Below are 17,083 nucleotides of genomic sequence, written 5' to 3'. Positions count from 1 at the left end.
GCAGGTTTGATCCCTAGCTGGGGCACCTACAGGAGGTAACCCATCGATGTTTCTGTTTCCCCCTCATTCCTCTCTCTAAAATCAATTTTAAAAAAATAACACCCTCAGGTGAGGATTAAAAAAAAACAACCTTGGCACCCTTCTCCCTTCCCATACCACCACACTGCAAGAAAGTTGGTGGCCAAGCTGACTGAGAAAGAGAGAGAAGCAGCAAGTAAACAATGTGATAAATAAAAAGAAAGTCACAGCTAGACAGCAGAGATTTTTTAAAATACTATAGAAAACTTTAGCAACTGGAGAATTTTGTATAAAAATCTAATTAACTATGTTTTTACTATCACATTAACAAAAAAAAAAAATCAGGACATTTAAGAAACCAAATCACTAGTTAAAAATATAACCCTTTCCAGGAACAAAGAAAGAATGAAAGGGAAAAGAAGGATGGAAAGGAGGAAAGGAATAAAGAGAAACAGAGATGGCAAAAAGGCTCTGATAAATTTATAGTTAAGTTCTATCAAGTCTTGAAGGAACAAAATCCTTATGTGAAACAAAGTCTTCCATATAATAGAATAAGAAAAACTCCTCAACTCATTTTAGGAAGCTTAAAGAAACTTGATATGAAAACCGAACAAGGACAATATGTGAAGAAAATAATAGTTCAATGCCATTTATGAGACATAGCTATAAAAAAATTTGAAGTAAAACACTAGCAAACAAAATTCAGTAGTGCATATTATTAAAAATAAAAAGAGAAGTCCCAGTAGGTTTTATTCCAAAAATGAAAGATGATGTAATGCTAGATTATCTATTATGGCATTTATGACATTAATAGATTAAAGGAGTAAACACGTATGATCATTTCAATAGATACAAACAAAGTGGCTGAAATACATTCAATACCTAGTCATACTTTAAATTGTTTCCTGAAATAAAAATAGAAAGGATGCTGTACATCTTCTCTTTCCTGCCTCCACAATTCTCTACCCAAGAAGCTGACTTGAATAAAGGGGATCAATGGAGTCCCTTGTGCTCCTGTCATGGTCTCTTACTGGTGCAAGAATGGAGGGTAGGAGTTGAAGTCAGGTTATTTACTTCTTTAGTTACCTCTATCAATTCATATCTTCTCATAAAGTTACCTTCCCCGGGTTCCAGTAACCACACTCTCTCCTTGCCTGTACAGGCCCAGGGATGTTACAGCATTCTCTCTTTCAGGTGACCTTAAACTCTGACAACATCTTTGTCAACAATCTCTCTATTAAACTGACAGAGTCTATCATTTGTTTCTTGACAGAACCTTGCACACAAAAGGCAACTTCCTTAACCTAGGAAGAAGTAGCTACCAAAACCTTAGAGAGAGAGGCATACTTTAACAGGGAAATGTTAAAAGCACTTTGTTATATGAGAGGAAGATATCCTCATCATAGCTTCTATTGAGCCCTGAACTGGAAGTCCTTGACAGAAGTATATGGATTCAAAAGGGACAAACAAAACTTCCAATCACAAAAGATATAATTGTCTATATAGGAAATAATCAAAACTGTTAGAGAAGCTCAGATAAATATGAGTTAAAAATAGTTCAGCAAGGTTACTAAAAAACACTAAACAAGTATCCTTTTCATTCTTTTATTTTAGCAATCATTGGAAAACTTAACTCAAAAAATACTGTTTACAATTGAAACAAAAAATAAGGTACCTAGAATAAATCCAGCAAATTATGTAAACTACTTTTACGGAGTAAATGTAAAATACTTTCCTCAAAAAAGAGGCAGTATGTAGCAGTTAAAAGCATATATTCTAGAGGTAGACTGCCTGTGTTCAAATCCTGGGACTACCATTTATTTTGGCATGATCGTGATCAAATTATTTAAACTACTTATGCCTTAGAATGCACACGTATAAACTGAAGGAAATATCAGTACCTAACTCACAGGTAGTTGCGAGGCTTAAATAAGTTTATAATGGTAAAGCATTTATGACAGTATGTGTATTTTCACTTTAGCGTGTATTTTTTTGACTTGTATCTAAACGTAAGAGCAAAAGCCATAAAATATAGACAAAAACATAAGCATAAATCTTTATGACTTTAAATATGACACCAAAAGCACAAGCAACAAAAGAAAACAGACACACAGAACTTCAATATTTAAAAACATTTGTGCTTTGAAAAACACTATGAAAAAAAGTAAAAAGACAACCCAAAGAATGGGAAAAAATATTTGCAAATCATGAATCTGATCAGGGACTTGTATCTAGAATATGTACACAACTCCTACAACTAAATAAAAAGGACAACCCAATGAAGAAATGAACAAAGGATCTAAACAGATATTACTCCAGAGAAGATTTACACATGGTCACTAAGTACATGAAAAGATGTCCAACCTCATTAGCCATCAGAGAAATACACTCACTCAGATGGTCATTAAGGGGGAAAAAATACCTAACAAATGTTGATGAGGATGTAGAGAAATTGGAAACCTCATACATTGCTGGTGGAAATGTATAATGGTGCAGCCACTTTGGGAAACATTTTGACAGTTCCTCAAAAATATAATACAGAATTATCAAAGGACCCACCAGTTCCACTCCTAGATACATAACCCCCAAAAACTGGGAGACAGGTACTCAAATAAATACTTGTCCATGAATGTTCGAAGAAGCTCTAGTTACAAAAGACAAAATCTGGAAACAATCCAAAGGTTCATCGGTCAATGAATGGATAACAAAGTGTGGTATGTAAACATAATGGAATATTACTCAGCCATAAAAATGAACAAAGTGTAAATGTAAACTACAACGTAAATGTACCTTAAAAACATTACTAAAAAGAAGCTAGACACATAAGGCCACATGCCGTATAAGCAGATCGGGGGTATCAAGGACTGGGAGGAGTGTAGAACCAAGGTATTATGCCTTCAGAGTAACAGGGTTTTCTTTCAAAGAAAATCTTTCAAAAGAAAATCTTTTGTAGCTAGACAGAGGTGATGATCGCAAAACACTGTTAATGTATTAAAAAGTGTTCCTAGTTATATGTTTAATTAAACGTTATGTCTGCCCCACCGGAAAACTGAAAAACACTTGAATACAACAAAACAAATCTTACCTCACTTACCATATTATAGAATTCTAGCTCTCTTGGACCCCTTGGAGGTGGCTGCAGCTGTTTCAAAACTGTGCCATCTGGATGTTGTAAGATACCTAAGAACAAAAATTGGATATTTATTAATGCTTTAATAATAGCATATCTTGCATCCTAGGGTAAATTTAGATTTGTTCCTGCAATTACAGATAAACCACTTTCATAAATTTAAGGGTTTAATTTTTATTTATTTCAGAAATTTTAACATTCAACTGACATGTTTCAGGGCTTGTTATATGCAAAGCACCAGAACACAAATTCTAAATAGCTTGGTTTTATTGTCTCCAACTATTTCCCTTATAGCCACTCAGACTTTCTAATAGATATATATATATATAAACTTTTATAGAAATCATTCAGTAACAGACTTTTCAGGAGATATTAATTTATAGTTAAACAGGAAGTTAAAAGCAGTAGCAAAAATGGATCTCACTTTTATAAAGAGAAAAAAATGTTAACAGTAGTCCTATACGAATCTACTACTTTGTAATTTCTTATGTTTCTCTTTCCTGTTATAAGAAAGCAAATGATTTTTTTTCTTGATTTAGATGCACTGTATACAGTTGAAGAGACACAATGAGGGCACCTAGCCAATGGGAAAAGTTGGGCACCAAGTCTGGAGCAGGAAGGGGCACCTTTTTATAATCTGTCCATTCAAAGAAGGAGCCCTTTTCTAAAGTCATTATGTATGTACTAGCACTGGCCCTATCCCTAAACCATGACTCATTCCCAAGTTTATGTTAAAATCTTAAATCTCAATATATCGAGTTTGCACAAAATCATGTCAGTTAAAACACAATAAGGCTCAAATAAATCTATTTATAACTTTGATAAAATATGCCACTTAAGTTTCTATTGCTGTTGACAAGTGTCAGAATTCTTTTTCTTTTTTTCTTCCTTTTTTAAATTGAACTTATTGAGGTGACAGTGGCTAACAAAATTATACAGGTTTCAGGTGCACAGTTCCACAGCACATCATCTGTACCCTGTATTGTGTATTCACCACCCCAAGTCAAGGCTCCTTCCATCACCATTCACCCCCCTACCCTCTTCTACCTTCCTACTTTCTGAGTGTAGGGAATTTTGTCTATGGCCATACCACTCCGAACGCATCTGATCTTGTATAAAGTGTAGGGAATGTTTAATTATGATAAAAATGCAGAATTTAATCAACAGAAGCAGAGAGTCTCAATTTAAGACTATAGTAATGAAGTTATTTAATGCCTAGATATAGGATAGGTAAATATTAATCCATATGGGTAAGGTTGTTGACAAGCAGCCAAAGGATTTGGGGACTTAAGAAGTAGTCTAATATAACTAAAAATTAGAGAAGAGAAATTCTTATCCCGAAGGCTGGGATATGTAGAACAAGAAGACCTTCACTCCTACGGTAAGAGACAATTTCTGTGGGCTAATGAATAGTGGTGGATGAAAAGAAACCTTCATTAACTTAATTCCAAAAGGTGTGGAACATCTTTTGGAGAATTCATAAATGAGGAGAGAACCATGGCAGCTTCTCTACCTTGGGACAGGCACCGAGTCTACATACCGGTGGAAATGACATTAAACAAATACATTCTATCAGGCAAGCAAAAATCAGCTTCACTGTAAACAACAGTGTGGAGTGGCAGGATGGATTAGACACAACAGCCCTAATAGACTGCTTGGTCCAGCTATTCTCCCGCATTATTCACTCTGCAGCACACCCCATCTAACTTTTCAGAAAAAGTAGCCATGGAAGTGAAGATGGTAATTTCAGGCATTCTCCCTGTGAAATGAATTCCAGGACCCAAAAGTAAACCAATAGTATCTTACATTGCAGACAAATCCCTCCCAGCTAAACAACTGTTTAAAAAAAAAAAAAAAGGAAGCATCTTGGAAGACTGAGCCAATAACAGATATACGGAATCTAAGACTACAGCCCAGCATCAGTTTAACTAAATTCTAGAAAGAATATGACCTATCAGCCTCTTACCCTAACAGAGGAAAGGACCTATACTCTATGTGGAACAAAACAAAAAAAATAGTACACTTCATTCCCCACTGTTCTTTATATAAAATGTGAAAATCCAATAAAAAAATAAAAGATTTATGAGAAAATCAACAAAATATGATGCATAATCAAGAGGAAACAGTCAACTGACAAACACAGAAGCTGAAAGATGATCAAGTAATTTTCTGTGATCAAGTAATTTTAATTAGCAAGTAAGGATATTAAAACAATGATTATAAACATAAAAATTACAGCAAAAGTGGATATAAATGCTGGACAGATAAGGTATTTTAGGAGAGAAACAGAAATTTTAAAAAAAGACCTAAAGCAAAGAGTTAAACAGGAATACTGAAAAAAATCTTTTGACAAATCAGCTTCACTCTAAACATAAGATTACATCAGAGGAATTTCTAGCTCATGGTGCACTAACGGTTTATTAGTCTACTCGGACTTCTGTAACAACATACCATAGATATGTAGCTTAAACAACAAATACTTATTTTCTCACAGTTCTAGAGGCTAGAAGTCCCAGGTCAAGATGACAGCCAATTTGGCTCCTGGTAAGATCTGTCTTTCTAGCTTGTAGCCTTCTTACTTTGTCCTCACTTTGTGCTAGGGAGGAGGAGATGAGGGAAGAAGGAAGCGGGAGGGGGAGAAGAGAGTGGGAGGAGGAGAAGAGAATGAGAATGAGAGAGAAGGCTCTCCTGTCCCTTCATAGGAACACTAATCCTACTGGATCATGCCCCCACCCTTGTGACTTCATTAACCTTAATTAACTCCATCTCCAAATACAACCATATTGAGGGTTGTTTCTGTTTTTTTTAACATATGAAGTTTAAGGGACACAACATTTAGTCCATAACAGAAGGTAACTGTAACAACAACAACATTCAAACTTGGTTCTACTCCTGACTAGACTGGTTCAATCACCAGTATTAACAGCCTAGCTAGAGGAGGTGTATTAATTTCAGGCAAAAACACTGCGTAAATTGCTTCAGTCCTATACATCATGTCCAAAATTTAATAAAAACTTACAAGACATACAAAAAAGGGGGAGAAAATCAGTCAAGAGATAATGCAATGGCTAAAACTGTTTGAGATGACACTGAGAAGCTTAAAATAAGTATGATTAATATGTTAAAGGTTCTAACAGAAAAGGTAAAAAAGAAATGCATGAAAAGATGGGGAATTTCAGCACAGAAAATTTGAGAGTGAAATGGACTATCGGAAATAAAAAATGAGGTAACAGAGTCAAAAATGCTTTCTGTGGGCTCATCAGTAGACACAAAATAGCAGAGGAAGGAACCAGTGAACTTGATGACAAGTAAACAGAAATTATCCAAATTGAAACACAAAGAGGAAAACAAAAAGGGAGTGGAAAAAATCATAAGTAAGCATCCAAGATCTGTGGAGCATCAGCCTGAGAAAACTGTCAATTTAATCTCCACACAAAAGAACTACACCCCTGTTCTTTGCAGCCATTATTCACAATAGTCAAGCAGTGGAAGCAACCTAAATGTCCACTAACAGGTGAAATTTTTTACAAGGGGTATATAATTTATTGAAATATTATTCAGCCTTAAAGGAGGAAATTATTTTATATGTTACAGCATGGATGAATCTTGAGGGCATATGTTATTACATAAGCCAAGCTTGTTTTGCAGAAGTACACTGTCATGATTCCACTTATAAGAGGTATTTAATGTAGTCTAACTCTTAAGAACAGCAATTACAATGCTGGTTTCCAGGGGCGGGGGGAACAGAGAAAGGAAGATTTGTTGCACAATGATTACAGAGTTTCAGTATTGCAAGATGAAGAGTTCTAAAGATATGCTGCACAAAAACGTGCAACTTAAAAATGGGTAGAATGGCAACAATTAAAAAGTTTTAAAAATTTTCAAATGGTTAGAATGGTAAACTTTATGTTGGGTTTTTTTTTTTTGCACAATAAAAAACTTGTATTAAGTAGGATTATGACTATGTAAAATAGATGCAGGTTAACTTTTCTATCTGTGTATAAAACATTCTAGGTAGGTTTTACTTATTTTTTCGTAACTTTTTCCAGAAATTTCTACAATAAACATACTCTACTTATTACATAAATATCTGACATAAGAAAATGCATATATGCTAAAATAATTATATATTCTTTAAAATCTAAGTTATATAAACAAGTTATTGAAAAATACTAGAAAAAATTTAAATGACAGAAACAGTTTGAGGAAATACTTAAGAAGACAATGGTTGACATGTTCTAAAGCTAATGAAAAACATTAAAATACAGAGCCAAGAAGCTCAGAGAATCCCAAGTAGAATGAGGAAAAAAAAACACTCCTAGATATTTTACATATAAAGATACAAATGGATTATAAATAAAAGGGAAAAAAGATATATTAACAAGTACTATTCATAAGGAAGTTGTTATATTAATCATATATCAGACTATATTAATATTAGTCACAGACTTAAAGGAAAAGAATGTTATTATATGTAAAGAGGAACATTTCATAATGTTATGGTCAGTTCATTAAGACAAAATGATCTTAAATGTGTATATACCTAATAACAGTTTCCAAATACATGAAACAAAAACTGAGAGAACTGAAAAGATAGACAAACCCACAATTACTCTCTCAATAACTGATAAACAACTATATATAACATTAGTAATAATAAATAAAATTGAACAACACTATCAAACAACTGATGCAGAATGCTACATCCAACAAGATATATGCTTTTTCCTGTACAACAGAACCAAGACTGACCATGTGCTGGACTATTAAAAAAAAAAAATCTAAAATCACAGAGAGTATTTTCTGACCATATGGAAATAACAGTAAGATATTTATGGGAATATCAAGTAGATGGGAGGTAAACATCCTTCTATTTAATTTAGGGATCAAAAATCAGAAGGAAATTAGAAAATATCTTTAGCTAAATGATAATGAAAACTCAACATATCAAAATTTTTGGAATGCAGCTAAATTTAAATGCTTGTATTAGAAAAATAAAAAGGAAGTTCCAAACTAGATGCTAGAAAAAGAACATATTAACCCTAAATACGTTGAAAGGAGAAAAAAATAATCAATGAAATAAGAATGGGCATGGAGAAATGTCAATAAAACTAAAAGTTTTCTGATAAACCTCTAGCTAGACAAATCAAGAATGGTAATTTAATTAATCACCATTGTCAAGAATACATGAAAGATGAGATATCAGTACAAATCCTACAAACATAAAATGCTTTTATGCTTATGTATGTATGTAGGATTTTGTTTGTAGGAGAACTATGAACTTCAAACCAATAAATCCAACTTAGGTGAAATGGATAAATTCCTTTAGACACTATTAAAACTGATACAAGAAGAAACAGATAAGCTGAGTTATCCTATGTCTACAAAAAACATTGATCATTTTAAATACTCTGAGGCAACCGTAGGCTGGAATGCCTAACTAGTAAATTCTATCAAACATTTACAGAAAAAAAAAAACACACTAATCTTACCAAATTTGTTCAGAAAAAAGAAAAGTAGGAAACATTTCCCCACACATTTTTAAAAATACATTCTATTGATTATGCTATTTCAGTTGTCTTAATTTTTCCCTCTTTGTCCCCCTCCACCCAGTACCTCTATTCCCCCCAACAATGCCCCCCCCTTATTTCATGTCCATGGTTGAGCATATAAACTCTTGGGCTTCTCCATTTCCTATACTATTCTTAACCTCCCCATCATTTTTGTACATACCAATTATGCTTCATAATCCCTGTACCTTTTCCCCCATTCTCCGCCTTCCTCCTCCCAGGAGGAAGGCATAACCTTTCCTCCCTTCAACTGATTGCTCTGTTCCTGTTCTGCTTGTTTGCTTAGTTTATGAGATTCAGTTGTTGATAGTGTGAATTTGTTGCCATTTTAATGTTCATAGTTTTGATATTTTTCTTAAGTCCCTTTAACATTTCATGTAATAATGGGCTTGGTGATGATGAACTCCTTTAGCTTTACCTTGCCTGGGAAGCACTTTATCTGCCCTTCATTTCTAAATGACAGCTTTGGGGGATACAGTAATCTAGGCTGTAGGTCCTTGCTTTTCATCACTTTGAATACTCACTGCCAGTCCTTTCTAGCCTGCAAAGTTTCTTTTGAGAAATCAGCTGACAGTCTATGGAACTCCTTCATAGGTAACTCTGCTTTCCTCTTGCTGCCTTTTTAAAAAAAATTTTTTTATTTATTTTTGAGAGAGGAGAACGGAGGGAGAAAGAGAGGGAGAGAAACATCAATGTGTGGTTGCGTCTCATATGCCCCCAACTGGGGATCTGGCCTGCAACCCAAGCATGTGCTCTGACTGATTTGCGACCCTTTGGTTTACAGGCTAGCACTCATTTTATTGAACCACACCAGCCAGGGTTCTCTTCCTGCTTTTAAGACTCTCTCTTCATCTTTAACCTTTGACATTTTAATTATGATGTGTCGTAGTGTGGTCCTCTTTGGATCCAATCTGTTTGGGACTTTCTGTGCTTCCTGGACTTGCATGTCTATTCCTTCACCAAACTAGGTAAGTTTTCTTTCATTAGTTTTTCAAATAAGTTTTCAATTCCCTGCTCTTCCTCTTGTCCTTCTGGCATCCCTATAATTCGGATGTTGGTGCATTGGGAAATGTCCCAGAGTTCCTTATACTATCCTCGTTTATTTGAATTCTTTTTTTCTTCTTGCTGCTCTGGTTGAATGCTTACTTCTTCCTTATGTTCCAAATCCTTGATCTGAACCTTGGCTTCATTCCCTCCACTATTGATTCCCTGTAGGTTTTCCTTTATTTCACTTAATGTAACCTTCATTTCCTGGGTCTTTTTTATGCTGTTGCCATTCTCTGAGCATACTTATCACCAGTGTTTTGAACTTTGCATCTTATAGGTTGGTTATCTCTGTTTAACTTATAGGGGGTTTTTTTTGGAGGGGAGGGGATTGCTCTCTTCTTTCATTTGGGCCATATTTCTCTGTCTCCTTGATTTGGCAGCTTCCCTGTGTTTGTTTCTGTGTATTAGGTAGTTACTTTGACTCCCTGTCTTAGTAGTGTGGCTTATTAGAAGAAGGACCCATCTGGATGAATGTGGCTTCTTTAAATCCTTGGTTGTCTGAATTCTATATGGCTCAATTTTCTGACTATTCTGGGAGTTATTTGTTTTGAGATCTAGTTGTAATTCTTTCTATGGTTGCGTGAGGAGGAGTACTGTGTTTACCTATACCTCCATCTTGACCAGGAGTCCCATCATACATTTTATGAAGCTAGAATATTCTTGATCTTTAAAAATCTCTTAAAAAAAATTAAAGACCATTATCTCAAATGAACAAAGTCACAGAAATCTCTAATGAAACATCAGTAAACCTAATCCAGTAGTATATGCAGGGCTATTTATCATGACCATGTGGACTTTATTCCAGGAATGAAAGGTTCGTTGAAATATTTCAAAATAAGTAAATATACTGATGTTTTAAGGAGACAGTTCTCAATGAGTAAAAAAAGGAGATTCAAGTAAGAATGAGAAGAAAAGAAGAACCCTATGGGATTAGCTTTAAATTACAGATATAAGTATGAACCCAATTTTTTAAGAATACAGAATTATGTATTTCAGTCCAATCTGGTGAGAGAATAAACAGTAACAACACGCAAGAAGCAATAGTATACCTAGTGCTCAGATATTGATTTTTAAACACCATTTACCCCTAAAGGAACCAGGTTCTTGAAGAAAAAATGGCTCATTCCAGGGGTGGGACAGGGAAAGCACAACATGAACATTGAACATTTTTTTATGGCAGAAAGTGAGAAAATGCTTTACAAGAAAAAAATGAGAAATGTTTAGAAGACACAGGATCCAGCTTGAAAAAGCTCCCATTGCTCAAATCTGGGACAACATGAGCATCAAAACAAGGAGCAACAATACTGGCTAAGATCCATACATGGAAGTCTGAAAATTCCACTACTCAAACCTAATAATGAATGAATTGATCAATCAATCAAAGAAAAAAGAGAAAGAGAGAGAGTGGGAGGGAGGGAGAGAGGGAAAACTATTCCTTAAAGGGGAATACCATCTAATAAATGAAACAAGAATAACAGTTTGAATACCATCATTTTGCAACTAATAGCAATAAGTGAGATGGTCAAATAATTGTTAATGGATGCTTTTAACATTGAGTGAAAACTTTGATGAGGAACAGTATATTTAACAGCCTTAAAATACTCCTCTAAATTACTTAATCACAATAGGAAAAAAAGAAAACTTTACAGTGGAAAATCTGGCAGACATCACTTAACCAGGAAATCCAAACTACATTATCAGTAATGCAAATGACATTCTGTCTTACATGATGCTTCAAGAACACAACATAATATAATATAACATTTTAACCAAAAATGCATACATCTGAATCCAATCAAACTTAAAGGTTATTCTAAAAACCCATATGCCTAATTCGTGGGTTTCAAATATTCATGGCTATGAAAAATAAAGATGAAAAACTGCTCCAAATGATGGGCAACTAAGGAGTCGTAACAACTACATGCAATGTGTAGTCACGGATAGGGAAAAAAATGCTATAAAAAGGTATTATATAGCCCTGGCCAGTGCAGTTCAGTTGGATGGGCATTGGCTCACAAAACAAAAGATCACTAGTTCAATTCCTGGTCAGGGCACATGCCTGGGTTGTGGGCCAGGACCCCAGTTAGGGACACATGGGTGACAGCTGATCAATGTTTCGCTTCCTCTCTTTCTCCCTCCTGACTCTCTCTCTCTCTATAAATAAATAAATATTTTTTAAAAAAAGGTATTATAGGATAATAGCAAAAGCCAAAATGTTAAATATTATGAATTTAATCATTTTACCATGACTGAGAAAACACTGTTAATTTTAAGAGCTATATACTTAATTATTTAGCAAAAGGGAATAATGATGCTTATAATTTAGTCTTAAATGGTTCTGCAAAATCATTATAATATGCCACAGAGAATGATAAAGCAAATGTGGCAAAATATTAATAATAGGTAAATCCTGATAATGGTATATTTGTTCATTGTACTATTCTTGCAACACTTCTGTAAGTTTGAAATTTTTTCAAAAAAAATTAAAAATTAAAAAGGCAGTACAATTCCCATTAGGAAAAATCTATTAAATACTATATAAGACCTCTACACTGAAAACTATGAGTAAGAAAAATTAAAGATGGCCTAGATAAATAGAGAGATATACCATGTTCAAGTACTGGAAGACTTAATATTATTTGAAAAAAAAATATTCACTAAAGCAATATATAGATTCAAAAACATACAAAATCTTACCACATTTCTTGGGAAAAATGATATGGTGATTTAAAATCCATGAGGAAACTCAAAGGGCCAGAAAAAGTCAAGACAATCTTGAAAAACAAAGTATAATGCTTACTCTTCCGTACGACACTTATTCTAAATCGACTTGAATTAAAACAGTGAGGTATTATTGCTAACATAAGCAAATAAATCAGTGAAAATAAACTTAGGTCCAAAAGCAAATCTAGAGAACTGACTGAAAAAATTAGATATATATGAGCAATGGAATAGAGCCGAGCTGTACAAAAGATGACAAAGCTCTCCATAAACTAATATTACTGGCTTCTAGGATATAGCGTTAGTTAAAAAAGCAAAACACAAACCAGTATATATAGCACATTGTTTTCTGTGTCAGAAAGGGAAATGAGAAAACATATCGATCTGCTTATTTTTGCAACAAGAAACAGAACTGAAATATTAAAAAAAACATAAAACTGGTTACCTACAAGGGATGCTGAGGAATGGGGTAGAGTGGAAAGGAATGGTGTGACACTTCTGATACACCTCTTTCTATAAAGTTCGACTTTTTTATAGGCAGTCAAAAATATCTACCTAAATAAAAATGAATGAAGGGACCTAATTTTAAACAAAAACAAATGAATTCAACTGTAATTCAGAAGAATACTGTCATAGAGAAGGGGGTATAAAAATAAAACCCCAAAAAAGCCCTAATCCGAATAACTATTTAAGAATCTGCAACCACATATCCTCAGTATAAGGGAGTCTCATCTTGAATTCCTTATCTAGGTTTATTTTCTGGAGCAGTATGGATATAGAATTTCTAAATATTATAAGATTGAGCAAGAAATATATGTATTAACATTGTTGAGAGCAAGGGTTCTTACCAAGATAGATGGAAAACACGAATTAAGAATCAGAATAGAAAGAAGTCTGGAGTTAGAATAAAATAGAAAATATCAGTATGAAGTTATAACTTTAAAATATTTATACATACTTTTTAGTTACAGCCACTGAAAAGGCCCAGAAGCAATGAAACTTCAATGGCAATGAGCACACCCCACACCCAGATTTTGGTTTCTAAATACCATTTCCCACTCAAAATGAACCAGAACCCTTGGAAAACTGGCTGGTTCTAGAGTTGGGAAGAGATGAGTCTAAAATAACGTGAGACAGAAAGAAGTGCCACTGCCCAAATCTGGAACAATTTGAACAGTAAAATAAATAAGCTCTCCGATGGATCATAACGCTTTATAAAGTAAGAATCTGTAAGTCCAAACTGATCACATAATAAGGACATACATACATACATAGGAGTAAAGGGAGGGCTATTTCTTCTAAGAAAATGCTGATTGTTAAAATAGAGAGAATGGTAGAATTGTTAAGAAAATCATAATTTTTCCACTATTAAGAGTAAAGACTGCCTTGGGCAAAAATCATCTATAGATGCCAAATCTAAGGATGAATGAAGTATGATGAGGATTCAGATATCTGTTTGATCTTAAAATTTAAATGTCTCCTCACAGATGCTTATTAGTTATAAGGGGAAAATATTAACTATATACTGGAGAAGCCCGACCAAATTTTGGCCGGATGATCAAAATTAATAATGGGCAAATGGATATTGTGAGGCTCCAGATGTGACTTATGTGGGCTACAGTTGCATAATGTTCCCACCAAAAATGTATTACCTGAATTTCATCATGAGAACCCATCAGAAATCCAAATTAAAGAACATCTCATAAAATAACTAGCCTGTAATCTTCAAAAAATGACAATGTCGTAAGAGACAAAGAAAGGCTGAGGGAACTGAAACTAATTAGAGGATTCTAAGAGACATGACAACTAAACGTAATAAATGATCATAAACTGGATCCTGTGCCAAGAAAAAAAATACGATACATTATCGAACAGTTCACAAAATTAGAATATGAACTATAGATTAGGTAAAATCATTGTATCACTGTTAAATTTCCCATATTTTATAAATGTGCTGTGGTTACAGAAATATATACTGACGTGTCAATGTATAAAGGGGCATGCAACCTGTTCTTAAATAGTTCAGGAAAAAAAATGCATATCCAAAAATTGAGAAAAATGTTGAGTTCTCTGTACTGTTCTTACAACTTTTCTGTAAGTGTGAAATTATTTTAAGTGAATTAGTTTCAGAGAATATCTAATAAAGTAGGCCAGTAAACAAAAAAAGGTTGTGTGTTTTCCCCCAAAAACAGTTATCAGTTTAAATCCCTTTTCTCTATAGACTACCTCATTTCTATATCCTAAATTGGATCAGGATACAAATACCAGATTTCAATTATTTGTCTAAATCTTTAAGGACTTTTGAAAGTAATGGTACATTAAATATTAAAACAAGAGGATCTTTTGCTAACTTTGGTGAGCTTTGGGAATTTAAATTGGTAGCAGTCACACTCCTGTTAAACTTCCCTACAGAAAAAGTTATACAATGTGCAAGGTATACTATAATAAACAAGAATGTTTAATACATAACATAGTAGCAAAACGGTGATGAAAATCTAAAAATCCAACACTAGAGGAAAAAATTATATTACATTCACACTAGAATACAACAGTTTTTAAAAAAATAAAGTATGTAAAAAAGTATAAAAATATGGATATATTAACTACATGATGTAATACAGATGGGAAACAAAACGTTGCTGATATGTATGTTTGTACAAAAATCAGAATTGTGTTATATGTTCATGTATGTGTCCAGAAACAAAGGCTTGAAAGGATACCCCCAAGACAGCTACCAGCTCTTGCTCTTTGGAGACAGCGAGCAGGGAGAGGGGCACCACTATACAGTTTTACTCTTCAAGTATTTTTTCCTAAAAGATCATGACTACATTTACAATTTAAAAAGAAGAGTGGGGGGGGGGGCACTTCATATGCCTGGAATTAAGATTTCAATGTACTTTGATGACATGATTTCAGCGAAGAGCATAAAGTATAACTGCTATCAGAACTATAACATTCTTGTCACAACTATAACAAGATCTATTTTTCCGTTCAAGCACTGTTACACTATTGGTTCTATTGGTTCTTATATGGACAGTTGACAAAGGCACTGTCGATGTAAGAAACATCCAGACCTGTAGGGAATTTTTATAAGAGTTTATTTCAGCCCAAACTGATGACAACTGCCGGGAAGCAAGATCTCGAATGCTCTGCAGAATGGAAGTTTGCAGTTTCTTTTATGCATTTGAAATTAAGGAAGATTACAAGAAGGAGGAAGAAAGCAAGAAGAGAATTGAATTACAAGATAGTAAACAAGATTATGTGCTCTCTAGAAACCGGTTATTTCAAAGGTGTGTCAGTCTTAGATGCAAAAAACAGTGGACAGGGCTCGCTTAAGCCAAAGATAAATCTTAGTAAACTAAGTTATATACCTACCATGACCAGCCCATTTTTATGATCAGATCACCCTGTAAGGTTACTTTCTAGAACCCTTTTTTCATCTACACCAACAACTCCTTTTTGGAAATAGGTAAGATATGAATCCTAAATCCAAAAACTCTGGTTACTTAATGATAGTAACAACAATTTTTGTTGTTACTGATAGTAAATTTTAATGATAGTAAATTTTAATGATAGTAAAAACAAATATCCACACAATGTTTTAAGAAAGTTTATTCTGAGAATTTCACTTGACAGCGAAACCAAACTGTGATCTATTAATACATAAGGTACTTTAGAACTATAAGTGGTTTATTATACTGGAGAGACATAAAACTTCTTAAATCTGAATTACTATCTTGTTATCCATTTTATGAATAGGGAAGATTATCATCATATGGTGTCTCTTCACTAACACTATAAGCAAGACTGTGTGAATAACTGAGAAATAAATTTATCAAACATTTATTAAATTGCTGGCACAGAATGTTGGAGGCACTGTGCACTGGTGATACAAAGACAGTTCTACTCTTACCCCCCCCCCCAAAAAAAGTCTTACAAAATTTACAAAATTGAACAAGTTTATTTTAAATTGAACACAATAAATTAAATTTAGGACTCCTTCCTCTAGAATCTAAACTATTCCCTTAATTAGATAATTTGGGTGACAAATTCTTTCAGCCACTATTTGCAATATAGTTTTACATCACATTCAAGGTATTTCTAATGAGTCTGAGATGAAAAGGCTCGCTATTACATACTTTGATAAGCAGAAGTTACACTCCTAAGTGTCAATCATCGATTTTGTGTTAATGTTGGGATTTTTTCCCTCTCTTCTCCTTTAGACAGAAGCCGACCTCTAGGGACCCTTAGAAAATAAGTATTTTTCAGGCCTCTAAAATAGTATTAGAATATTATCACTACAAGTCATCAATGTAAATCAACTGGTATGCACATAAATCTATTAACAGTAATTTCTTAGGTATTCTCCAATTATTACCTGAAGCGACACACAAGAATGTCTACGCTAAGCATCTTGAGAATGTTGTTTCCTTACATCTATGCTAAACACCTTGAGAATGACATCTGTTTCCTTATCTGGTGTACTAAAGGAATGGTCAATTTTCACTCTTACATCCTTCTGAAGTTTAACTGAGCCCAATGTACAAGGCTGCTGCGGGAATAGACAGATTGGGTCTCTAACTGGAGGAACTGACAA

At 33.9% G+C, this 17,083-nt stretch overlaps 1 protein-coding gene across 2 annotated transcripts in view; it reads right to left on the bottom strand.

Annotated features, from left to right (window-relative positions):
• Window positions 1-17,083, bottom strand: part of IPMK (inositol polyphosphate multikinase) — a 41,910-nt gene that overhangs the window by 23,143 nt on the left and 1,684 nt on the right. The window contains exon 2 of one of the 2 annotated variants that reach the window (XM_054572767.1): window positions 3,104-3,198. In XM_054572767.1, the coding sequence (XP_054428742.1) occupies window positions 3,104-3,198 (95 nt within the window). The remainder of the gene's footprint in view (window positions 1-3,103; window positions 3,199-17,083) is intronic. The other variant, XM_054572768.1, reaches the window with a different exon arrangement.

The sequence above is a fragment of the Pteronotus mesoamericanus genome, unplaced genomic scaffold (genome assembly GCF_021234165.1).
Source record: "Pteronotus mesoamericanus isolate MK-2021 breed Mesoamerican mustached bat unplaced genomic scaffold, CSHL_Meso_final contig_24, whole genome shotgun sequence".
Classification (NCBI taxonomy): domain Eukaryota; kingdom Metazoa; phylum Chordata; class Mammalia; order Chiroptera; family Mormoopidae; genus Pteronotus; species Pteronotus mesoamericanus.
The sequence above is the reverse complement of the archived record's forward strand: the minus strand, read 5'-3'. Positions and strand labels throughout refer to the sequence as shown.